Here is a 12184-nt window from a genome sequence, read left to right as displayed (position 1 = left end):
AAAGCATCTCACTCAGCCTGTGTTTTACCAAATTAATTGCTCTCATCAGAAATCGTCATCGTCATTGTTGCTTTAACCCTTTGGTATTCAAACTAACCACATCAGGCCCAAATACCCTACCCGTTTTATGTTCAGACTGGACAGATCAGGCCTCTCACACCTACCCTACAATGTCAAGCATGGCTGTGTAGTAAGAAGTTTGCTTCCCAACCACATACTTTCAAGCTCAGCCCATTGCATGGCACCTTGAGCAAGCGTCATCTACTATAAGCCTCTGGTTGACCAGAAGCCTTGTGAGTGGATTTTGTAGATGGAAACTGAAAGAAGCCTAACATCTGTGTTGTTGTCTCTGTCTTGACATTGTATGATAGTTGTAAATGAGCATCAATATCATACTAGGTGTGCCCATTGTTTCCAGTCTATAGGTGCATGAGTGGCTGTGTGGTAAGTAGCTTGCTTATCAACCACATGGTTCCGAGTTCAGTCCCACTGCGTGGCATCTTGGGCGAGTGTCTTCTACTATAGCCTTGTGAGTGGATTTGGTAGACGGAAACTGAAAGAAGCCCGTCGTATATATGTATGTGTTTGTGTGTCTGTGTTTGTCCCCCCAACATCACTTGACAACTGATGCTGGTGTGTTTTCGTGCCCGTAACTTAGTGGTTCGGCAAAAGGGACCGATAGAATAAGTACTAGGCTTCCAGAGAATAAGTCTTGGAGTTGATTTGCTTGACTAAAGGTGGTGCTCCAGCATGGCCGCAGTCAAAAGACTGAAACAAGTAAAAGAACAAAAATGTCTTCTGTAAAGATATGTCATGCAGTCGGGGTTGGGGGCGGTTCTGATATTACCTTACTTGGAAATGGGTGGGGTATGGCCCATCTGGGAAGGTATCTAGCCAAGAAAAATGTATCTCGATGACAACAGGCTTCTGACAGTTTCCATCTACCAAATCTACCAAGGGTTTTCTTCATCATGGAGCTACAGCTGAGGACACTTGCTCAAAATGCCATACAGTGAGAGTGAACCTATGATAACCTGGTTGGGAAGTAAACTTCTTAACTATGCAGGTATGCCTGTTATGATATTTTCTAGCGCATGCATGAGGCTAGGCGTTAGCCGAAGCAGTTGTTAGTTATGTTGACCTTGGAAGGGTGAAAGACAAAGTCAACGTAAACAGGTTTTGAACTCACCAAGGTCAACTTTGCTTTTCATCTTTCTGGGAGTGGGGTGGGGTGTGTCAATGAAATATAATACTTGATATTGGGATTAATATAATTAATTTTACCCACTCCCCAGTGGAATTGAACCTAGAGCCATCTAGTTGCAAAGCTATATTTTTAGCTACTATCTATATGGCTATGCTTACGCCTAGAAGTGTCACCTTGTCGGTCTCTCCAATTTCTATGAAACCATTTAGAATCAGCTACCACCTGTTGAGTGACTTCTCTCTTATTACAATATAACATCTGGCTGATAATTTCCATTATACCCAGTGTGTGTGTGTGTGTGTATATATATATATGTATGTATACACATACACACAGGCATGATTGTGGTAAGAAGTTTGCTTCCCAACCACATGGTTCTGGGTTCAGTCCCACTACATGGTACCTTGGGTGGGTGTTCTCTGCTATAGCCTCAAGCTGGCCAAATCCTTGTAATTGGATTTGGTAGATAGAAATTAAAAGAAGCCTGTCGTGTGTGCTTGTCTTTGTTTATTCCCTGCCACCACTTAGCATTTATTTCCCTGTAACTTAGCAGTTCAGCAAAAGAGACCAACAGAACTACTAGTTTTCAAAAAATATATATATACTGGGTTGAGTTGATTTGTCTGACTAAAATGCTTTTAACCCTTTAGCACTTAAACTGGTCATTTCCAGCCTAAATATTCTATTTTAAGTTCTATCCAACCTATCACACACATCGTTAAAATTTTGAAGCTACAAAATAATGCAGGATTAATTAAAAACAGTTTGAATGGAAATTCAATCCTTTTGACAAAATAATCAGAATGCTAAAGAGTTATGGCAGTATCCCAGCATGGCTGAAAAAGATGAATTATACATAGGCGCAGGTATGGCCGTGTGGTAAGAAGCTTGCTTTCCAACCACAAGGTTCCAGGTTCAGTCCCACTGCATGGCACCTTAGGCAAGTGTCTTCTACTATAGCCTCAGGCCAACCAAATCCTTGAGTGGGCTTGATACAGAAACTGAAAGAAGCCTGTTGTGTGTGTTTGTGATTTGTCCCCCACCCCCCCCCACCCCGCATGCCTTGACAGCAAGTGCTGGTGTGTTTATGATCCCGTAGCTTAGCAGTTCAGCAAAAGAGAACGATAGAATAAGTACCAGGTTTCAAAAAAAAAAAAAGATAAGTACTGGAGTTGATACATAAGACTTTAAAATTCTTTCAGGCAGTGCTCCAGCATGGCTGCTATTTACTAGCTGAAACAAGTGAAAGATAGAAGCTACATTATACATACACACACACACCCATAAACACACACACACACGCATTTATTAGAAAAATTACACAAGACTAATCTTGTTTCCTTTGCTTTAGAATTCAGTAAATTCTGATGTGAAGAAAACAAGACAGGTCTTGTAAGAATCATTGTTTTTATAAATAAATGTGTCCGCTTCGTGTGCCGAACACTTTGTGTTAACTTGTGGTGGCTTTTCAAAATTTTCTTTATTTTTATACACAAGGATATACAATTATATCATTATGTACGCTTAGATATAACCACGTGCCTACATACACATGCACTTGTACGCACTGACACACACCCACACACATGGTCTCACACGCACACATTATTATTGATTGCTTTATTCATATATACTTGGGCTTTTAAAGAATAAAAGAAACAAAAAAAAATCTGTTAACAAAATCAATATTGCTCACTACTCCAGTTTCTCCCAAGATGGCTTATTTTAATCATCTCAGTCAGTAGACTGTGGCCATACTGGGGTATCACCTTGAATGTATCCAGCCCATGTGCTTTTCTTTTCTTAAACACAAACTTTTAGTTTCTATCTACTAAATCCCCTCTCAAGGCTTTGGTCGGACCGAGGCTATAGTAGACATTTGTCCAAGGTGCCACACAGTGGGACTGAACCCAGAGCCATGTGATTGGGAAGCAAGCTTATATGCACATACATGCCTCTATATTAATACTGGAGTACTTAATTCATTAGCTATACAAATGCTATTACTCCTAGATATAGCAGTTAAATCTCTTTTATATCACATATGCACACCTGTCAAGGTAAATAGAAAAAGACTGGATGGTTACAGCTGGAATACCTTCGGTTATAAGGTTACTTCAGTGGTGTTGGTATGAGTTTAATCTAGCATTCAGCTTATTCTATCAAATGTAGTGCTTATTTATTCACATTATCTTGTAGCTTTGAGATTTCAATAACTTGTTAATTTTAGTATGTCGTAGGGTAAGTGTGAGAGACCTGATCTGGCTGGTTTGAAGATATAACCTATTTTAACTGGATATGGTGGGTTATATCAAGGGCTGAAACAAATTCTCCATTGTACTTTAGTGATTTTGCCAGCTGGCCAATTTATGTACTACTACTACTACTGATAAAGCATTGAGCTGTTAGCATGTCAGGCAAAATGCTTAGTGGTCTGTTGCTATGTTCTGAGTTCAAATTCCGTCAAGGTTGACTTTGCCTTTCATCCTTTCAAAGTTGTTAAAGTACCACTTGAGTATTGGAGTCAATGTAATCGACTACCCACCTCCACTTTTCAGGCCTTCTACCTATAGTAGAAAGGATAATTACCTCTGCGTTAGTGAGGGTGGAGGTATTGTTTTTAGTTGTGTTTGTTTGTCCATGAACAAGATATCTCAAGAACTACTGGATGGGTTCAGATGAAACTTTAAGGGATATTTGGCCTCGTGACTGGCACAAACTGATTAGATTTTGGGATCAATCCAGTACCAGACAAGGATTCTGGATTATTTTTCCCATTTTTTTACTTCATTTTTGAGTGCGGTTGGATTCATTTTTTTAGTATTCTCATTTGTGAGAGCAGTCGAGTTTGTTTCAGGTATTCTCTTTTAAAAATCATCTCTGGCTAATCGTTGAGAGGACGTTGGTGTTGCCTTGGCAGAGGTTTTCACTCTCTGAGTGCTCTTATTATTTGCTGAAGGAATCATTAGCCTGTCAGAGAAAATGCTTTGCGTCATTTTGTCTGTTTTTAGAATCAAAGGTCAACTTCACCTTTCATCCTTTGCGGGGTCAATAAAATAAGTACCATTTGAGCACTGACATCAATGTAATCGACTTATCCCCTCTCACTGAACTTGCTGACCTTGTTCCAAAATTTGAAACCATTATTATTATTATTAAATAGCAGGCAGTGTTGTTACCATTCCAGATAAAATGCTTAACTCCATTTCTTCGAATTCTTTACTTTCTGAGTTCAAATGCTCCTGAGAGTACCAGTCATGTGCTGGGGTGGATGTAATTGACTTACCCTGTCTCAAGGATGTAGCAATGGTTTAGCTGACCTTAAAGAACGCATCCAGTTAGCAGTGCAGGAGGTAACCCCTGAAATGCTTCAAAATGTGTTTAGCAAAGCCAAGGATTCATTTGGACTTTGACAGAGCACATGAAAGTTTTCAATAATTTTGATATGATTTATACATGTTTTATTCTAAATAATAAACATAGAATTCTGTTAGTTTTTTTTTTTAATTTGCCTGATTTCACTGAAATAGTTTGGGAATACCGTGTGTGTATGTATATATATATATATATATATATTCACGAACCATTTCGTCCCTACTTTCAAGTTCGTGCCTCACATCGTTCACACACAAACAATTTTTCTGTTTGTTTTCCTGTCTTGTTTTTTGTCCGCCACAACATTCCTCCATGGGAAGATTTAATTTCTGTATACAAATTTAATTTGCGGTCCATGGGAAGAGCTGTTTTAACGATGTGTCCTGCCTAGCTCTTCGAAATGCCGGTGTTAAAACGGAGGTAGCTGATGAAGTAGAATGTTCTCTATGTGGCTTGTGTGTTTTCTTGTCTCTGTTTTGTTTGCAATGTCCTGTACCCAAATATGCACCTATACATACAGGTGGATGTCGGTATGCACATACCTGTACGTATATATGCATATACTCATTTACCATTTGTTTTTTTATATATATATATATATATATACATATTCACACACAGTAATCCCTTACCTTACTGCAGTCCATCTACCATGCACTAAGTACATTGGATTTTTCTGGTTAATATATGTAAATTTATATTGCTGTCTCCTCAATATATCGTGGGTTTCTGTGGTTGATAGGTGTTTACATTTTTCTAGATTTTGATTTTCTGTGATAAAATAAGCATGTTCACACTTAAAAATTAATAAAAATATAGTTCAGTCCTGCACTGTATAACACTTCAATTAAAATGTATTAAAAGCAAATACGTAGGGTACCATAGATGAGTAAACAAAGAATCACACCTACTGTATGGAAGACGAAACTCTGGAGGCAAGTGTGTGGTGGTGTTTTGCATTTATAATAAAATAATATAATACAAATAATAAAATATACTACTGTTTCCACTTCGTGGATTTTCACCTATCATGGGGAGTTTGGAAACATGACACCTGTGATAGTCCAGGGATTATATATATATATGATGGATTCTCCTTTTGTGAACAACAATTGAGAGTTCAGTAAAATAAAGTTTTTGATCATGATCTATGGACACGAATGTCTCTCTTGAGACCTGCTGGTTCCTTGTAGACCTTTTGGCAGATGGAACAAATTGAGAACTCAGTATGCTTGTGGATCATTTACTGTGTGTTTTGAGTAGATGGCAAGGCTTGCTTTGCTTCGTACCACAAAACCACCATGACAGGTAAGGTTTCCATTTAGCAGAGCAGCATTTTGCCATTTGCTCAATTCTTTGAAGTGAGAAGCAGGACTGGTGCCAGGTCCTGCATTCTGAAGCTTTGTTTCCCCAGGAAGAAAATGGAATGTTGCATTGCTTCAGATTGTCTTTTAGTTTGTCTTTGAAGTGCAAGAGAAGCCTTCCACCTGATCTTCCTGTAAGGAGTTGGCCAATGAAAAGTTACTTTGGAATTCTGATATCAACCCGAGATGGTAGAAGACATTTGCCAAAGGCAAAACATAGAGGACTAAACCTGAGGCTGCATGATTGAGAAGCAAGCTTCTTAATAGGACAATCACACCTGTAGCTACATACGTGTGTGTGTGTGTGTGTGTGTGTGTGTTGAACTTAGTAAAACAATTCTCTCTGTGAATTACGTTAATAGTGCATATCAGAAAATCTAAGCCACTTACTCTGGAATTATATAATGTTTCGGTTGGCTGAACAACTGGAATACTCGTTGTCAAACTTGACCACAAATCTTCTTACACGCTTACTTGTAAACTGAATTTGTGACCTTGCAGAGAGGTGGCAAAATGAAATTGTGACCTAGTTTTAGGTCATTATACTTTTCCTTCACTTGAAGCCTGTTAATAAATAATACTCATGAGTAAAGATGACATCATCTCACGTCTTTTCCTACCTTTCCTAAAATTATAAAACATTAATGGCTTCTTTATTAAAGGCTGTCAATTAACCTAGTCTTGGATACTTCTTCTCCCTCTTTTCACCCCCTGCCACACTATTACCTGTGAAACACTTTAACACTTGGATTACTCTATCAAATATTCTTCTGTTCTTCTACCTGTTTCAGTCATTTGACTGCGGCCATGCTAGAGCACTGCCTTAAAGGGTTTTAGACGAACAAATCAACCCCAGGACTTATTCTTTGTGAGCCTAGTATTTATTCTATCAGTCTCTGTTGCTGAACTGGTAAGCTGTGGGAACATAAATGCAACACACACACACACACACACACACACACACACACACACACACACATGATGGGCTTCTTTCAGTTTCTGTCTATTAAATCCACTCAGAAGGCTTTGGTCGACCCAAGGTTTAGAGTAGAAGACACTTGCCCAAGGTACTGCACAGTGGGAATGAACCCAAAACCATGTGGTTGGGAAGCAAGCTTCTGACCTCACAGTCATGCATGCACCTATAGTCCTTATTTATTCATTATTTTGAATTCTGCATTATTTCATAGCCTTGAAATTTTGTAAGTATCTATTTTTAGAATATTATAGGGTTGGTTTGAGAGGCAAGAACTGGCTGCTTTGGACATAAAACAGTTGAATATGGTTGCTTTAAATGCTTAGTTACAATTAAAAATAAGTTGTTTTTTTTTTTTTATACCATATTTTAATATTAATCTTACATGAATTTTTATATTTTAAACTTTTTTCTTGAGCCTTAGGACTTATAAGGCTAGCTGCCCAGTTTCCCTGGGATATGTTACCAAGATCATGACACACCCGCCACCTTTGCTAAATGGGACATTGGTCTATTGCAGTTTAACTGTATTAGCATAGATTAATTAGTTTTGAAAATTTATTTTCCTTTTGGTTACTGGAATGCTATCCAGGTTTGTACATGAAATGCTGATGTGGTGATTGCCCAAATCATACTGATCTCTCTACATATTAAGCATGCATATGTGTGGTGTGTGTATGCATATATATATATATATATATATATATATATATAGGTGCAGGCATGTGGCTCTTCAAGCTAATGTTAACGAATGGGACAATCAAAGCTTTGTGAGTGGATTTAGTAGGCAGAAACTGGGAGAAACCTGCTGTATATATGTATCTGTTTGTCCCCTTCTGTTGCTTGACAACCAGTGGTGGTGTGCTTACATCCCTGTGACCTAGCAGTTTAGCAAAATTGACTGATAAAATAAGTACTGGGCTTCAAAAAAAAGAACACTGGGGTCGACTTGTTCAACTATATATATTTCTTGTTTTTTTTCTCTTGTCCCATTTTTAGTTCATTATTCCATGTGGGCAGTGTCTGATGATTGCGCTGGCTCACTAGGCATGTTATAAAACACTGTTTGGCATGTTCTCAACACATGAAACTAATAGTAGCACATAAATCATAAATTGTGTTTATTAAATAATGATCTCTCAACAGATGGAATACTTTTTTTGTTGATCTTACCATCATGGGACGGCATATATGATCTACAAATGTAATCTATTATATTGCACATATAATTAAGCACATACACTTACTTACATTTCTTTAGTGTTTTTTTTTTTGTTTTTTTTTATATTTGTAATAAACTCCCCTTTGTTTTTTCTTCTTTATTATAGCTAATCTTCCCATATGTGAAGGTGGATTGCAAATACTTCGATTTGGGTCTTCCACACCGAGATGCCACCGATGATCAGGTCACTATTGATTCTGCCCACGCCATCTTGAAGTACAATGTTGGGATTAAATGTGCTACTATCACTCCAGACGAGGCCCGAGTGGAAGGTCAGTATTAATATACTCCAGCTAAATCTCCTGGCTGCAAATACACTTAAATCTGTATAATTGAATGACTCTTTAGTGAAGGGATTTGTAGAATTAATGCCAATTTTGTGTTAAGAGTTGATTGAACAGTTTGGCGCATAAATCTATATGAAATTTTGAAGGAAGATTTAAATTTAGATGACTTTGAAACAGAAAATTTGGTATTACAGAACCAGGAGCAGTCTCAAGCCTGTTGGTATCAAAGGGTTTAACCCGTTAACATTTAGTCCTACCATATTCAGTCAAAATATTCTACTTGTTTTATGGTTGAACTGACCAGAGCCATTCTCCTTCACCTATCCTACAATAAAATTTAAAAGATATACAATTACATCATTGAAATCTCAAAGTTATGAGATAATGCATAATTAATTCAAAACGATGAATAAACATTAAATTTGACAATGATCTGAATGCTAAAAAGTTTAACGACCCAAAAAAAAAAAGAAAATTCAGTCACCAAGTATGTAAAGCCAACTCTAATTGTGGCTCGTCTAATTTTAATTAGACAGATAATATTTATCTATTGATGGAAATATACCATATATGGCTGATGTAACTCTTCAAATTATTCATTTAACCCTTTAGCATTCAGGTATTCTGTCAAATGTAATTTTTCATTCAAATTGTTTTTAATTAATCATGCATTATTTTGTAGCTTTGAAATTTTGATGATGTGAATTGTTGTATTTTATAACATTGAAGGGTTAGCATGATAGACTAGATCTGGCTGGTTAGAACATAAAGCAGGTAGAATATTTTGGCCAGATATAGTCAGTTTAAATGCTAAAGGGTTAAAGCAGTGGTTCTCAAATGGGGTCTATATAAGATAATGGTGATAAGATTTAGCTCCAAGATATTGGTTATATACTTCAAGACAAAATATTTTGATTTTATACAATTTCTAAAAATATGATAGGATTTTTAAAACCTTGGATGACTCTGAAGGTTTGTCCAAATAAAATGGGAATCGGAGAGGTCCATAAGTGAAAAAAAAAATGGTTGGGAAACACTTTGAAAGTATGGATGTTCTGGTTGTTGGTCTGCTGTGGTAACTGGTTGAGTTGATTGATGAAAATGTTTCTTGGACTGCATGTAAGACTGAATGATTCCCTTGAACATTTAACAGATTTTGTTGTCGAATATAAAGACAGACTGCATTGGCCTTACACAGATATTTCTGCTTATGACAGCCCATCAAAAAGGATGACAGCATTGATCCAAAACATTCATCTTCCTCTCTGCTACCATCACATTTGTTTCACTGAGTTTGTTTCAATTTTGAGAAAAAATTCTTTGGAAAATAAATTAACAGGAAATTTAATCTAAATCACCTCAAAACTAAGTTTCTTATCGAACTAGGGTTGATCTCAGGAAGGTTGGTATCATCATCATCATCATCATCAAATGAGGTTAAATTATTGTCTTTAAATATATAGATTTTAACAAGATTTATTGCAATTTGCATTTAGTCAGACTAATTTTTACCAATTCCAGTTGACTCCACATCCTCACTGGTCACCTGAATTACCTGACATTAATCAACTATTCTATTTTCTCTCTTCTCTTACCTAGAATTCAACCTAAAGAAAATGTGGCTGAGTCCAAATGGTACCATAAGAAATATCTTAGGCGGCACCGTTTTCCGTGAGCCAATTATTTGCAAGACTATCCCTCGTCTCGTACCTGGATGGACCCAAGCTATTACAATTGGCAGACATGCCCATGGTGATCAGGTAAGAATGTACATTATCATCGTTGTTCAGGTCAAGTCTTGGTTAGACTTACAGTCTTATTTCGGTGTATGTTGTAAAGTATTGTTCTGGGTGCAGACATTGCTGTGTAGCAAGAAGTTTGCTTCCCAACCACATAGTTCTGGGTTCAGTCCCACTCCTTGGCACTTTGGACAAGTCTTCCAGAACACCAGGTCAAGCAAAGCTTTGTAAGTGGATTCGGTAGACAGAAACGGAAAGAAGACTGTCAAATGTGTGTGTTTATATTGTCATAACTTGGCAGTTTAACTAAAAGAAAACAGAACTGGGGTCAATAATTTTTTAGGGGAAGTCAATTACATGATCCTCTTTGCTCAACTGGTATTTATTTTATCAACTTCGAAAGGATGGAAAGTAAAATCGACTTCAAAAAGTTTAAATTCAGGACAGAAAAAGATGTCGCAATGCATTTTGTCCAATGAATTAATAAATTTGCTAGCTCCCCACCTTAACATTTTAATATAATTCTAAGAGACCCATAACTGGTTTGCTGCATTTCTGACTGAGAAAGGGGCTGTTTGTACAACATGGACAGAACAAATTTCACATAAAGCATTCTTATTCTGAAACTCATTCCCAGTTTTTTTGCCATTGTTTATATCAAAGATCAAATGGCAACCAAAAGTTAGTGAGCTGAAAATACTTGCCCAAAGTTCTATATAAAGGGTTTGAACCTAGAACCAAGTGGTTGCTAAATAAACTTTACAATCATGTGTGATTGGATCTTTGCCTTCAAAGACTATTTTGTGCCATATTTTCTTTTGCATCATCATTTAACGTCAGCTTTCCATGCTAGCATGGGTTGAACGATTTGACTATGGATTGGCGAACCAGATGGCTCCTATCTGATCTGGCAGAGTTTCTAATGCCCTTCCTAACGCCAACCACTCAGTGTAGTGGGTGCTTTTTACGTGCCTGGCAATGGCCACACTCAGATGGTGTTTTTTATGTGCCACCTACACAGGAGTCAGTCCAATGTTTTGTTCACATGCCACCGGCACAAGTGCCAGTAAGGCGAAATCAGTGGTCTAATTTTGTAATAAATGTTTCTCTCTCTCTGCATGTTTTAGTTCATAATGTTTTATACCCTGTGTATCTCTCCATGGTACAGAACAAATATATTCATTCTGTTAATTGCTGGTTCTATAAGCAATCTACCTACCAGCTGCCGTGACTGTTTATGTAAAAATCAGTATATCTGGTTGTTTTATCCATCCATATTTGATAGCTATTTGAGCAATGTATTCATGGATGGTTAATGAGTTGGTGCTGAAGACGATGCAAGAATCCTTAATCACATTGTTTACATCAAACATATTCATATACAAAATGTAACAAATTATTGCTAGCTAAAATTTCTATAGGAAATCTGTAGAGACGTTAAAAAGTATATTCACTCTGCACTGCAGTGAGACGGAATTGGTAAGCAAAATGTTAAGCAACATAGTTTTCATGTATCAATACTTTAAAACATCCGACAATCTTTGACCTTTCTTTATTTCAGTATAAAGCTACCGATTTGGTGATACCTGGCCCTGGTAAATTGGAAATGGTTTTCACCCCAGAGAATGGTCAAGAGCAAAGAATGACAATCTTCAACTTCAAAGCTGGTGGAGTTGGTATGGGAATGTACAACACAGATCAGGTGTGTAGTTTTGTTTTTCTCCTTCCTCTTTTACCATTCTGTTTCCATGGCAATCTTGCTACAATTTAACCTACAAATTTGGATCTGTTCAGTTTCGCTCACAGATTTTTAATGTTTTTTTTTGTTTATTTTTAACTAAACAATTTCAAACTTCGTATTCATACTCTGTTACACTAAATGGTCTCTCATCTTGTTTGTAACTTCCTTATTTATTTGACAATTATGTAGCAAGTTGGCAGAATTTACACAGTGGACAAAATGCTTAGCAACAAAAAGCAAGCACCAGCAAGTTTTGGGATTGATATAATCAAC

General features: G+C 37.0%; 1 protein-coding gene across 1 annotated transcript in view; it reads left to right on the top strand.

Annotated features, from left to right (window-relative positions):
* Positions 1 to 12184, top strand: part of LOC106872639 (isocitrate dehydrogenase [NADP], mitochondrial) — a 41227-nt gene that overhangs the window by 17718 nt on the left and 11325 nt on the right. Inside the window, exons 3-5 of the mRNA XM_014919699.3 lie at positions 8251 to 8416; positions 10031 to 10191; positions 11732 to 11872. Of these exons, the coding sequence (XP_014775185.2) occupies positions 8251 to 8416; positions 10031 to 10191; positions 11732 to 11872 (468 nt within the window). The remainder of the gene's footprint in view (positions 1 to 8250; positions 8417 to 10030; positions 10192 to 11731; positions 11873 to 12184) is intronic.

Source organism: Octopus bimaculoides, chromosome 25 (assembly GCF_046866305.1).
Source record: "Octopus bimaculoides isolate indiv1 chromosome 25, ASM4686630v1, whole genome shotgun sequence".
Taxonomy (NCBI): Eukaryota; Metazoa; Mollusca; class Cephalopoda; order Octopoda; family Octopodidae; genus Octopus; species Octopus bimaculoides.
This window is presented reverse-complemented; position numbering and strand designations above follow the sequence as displayed.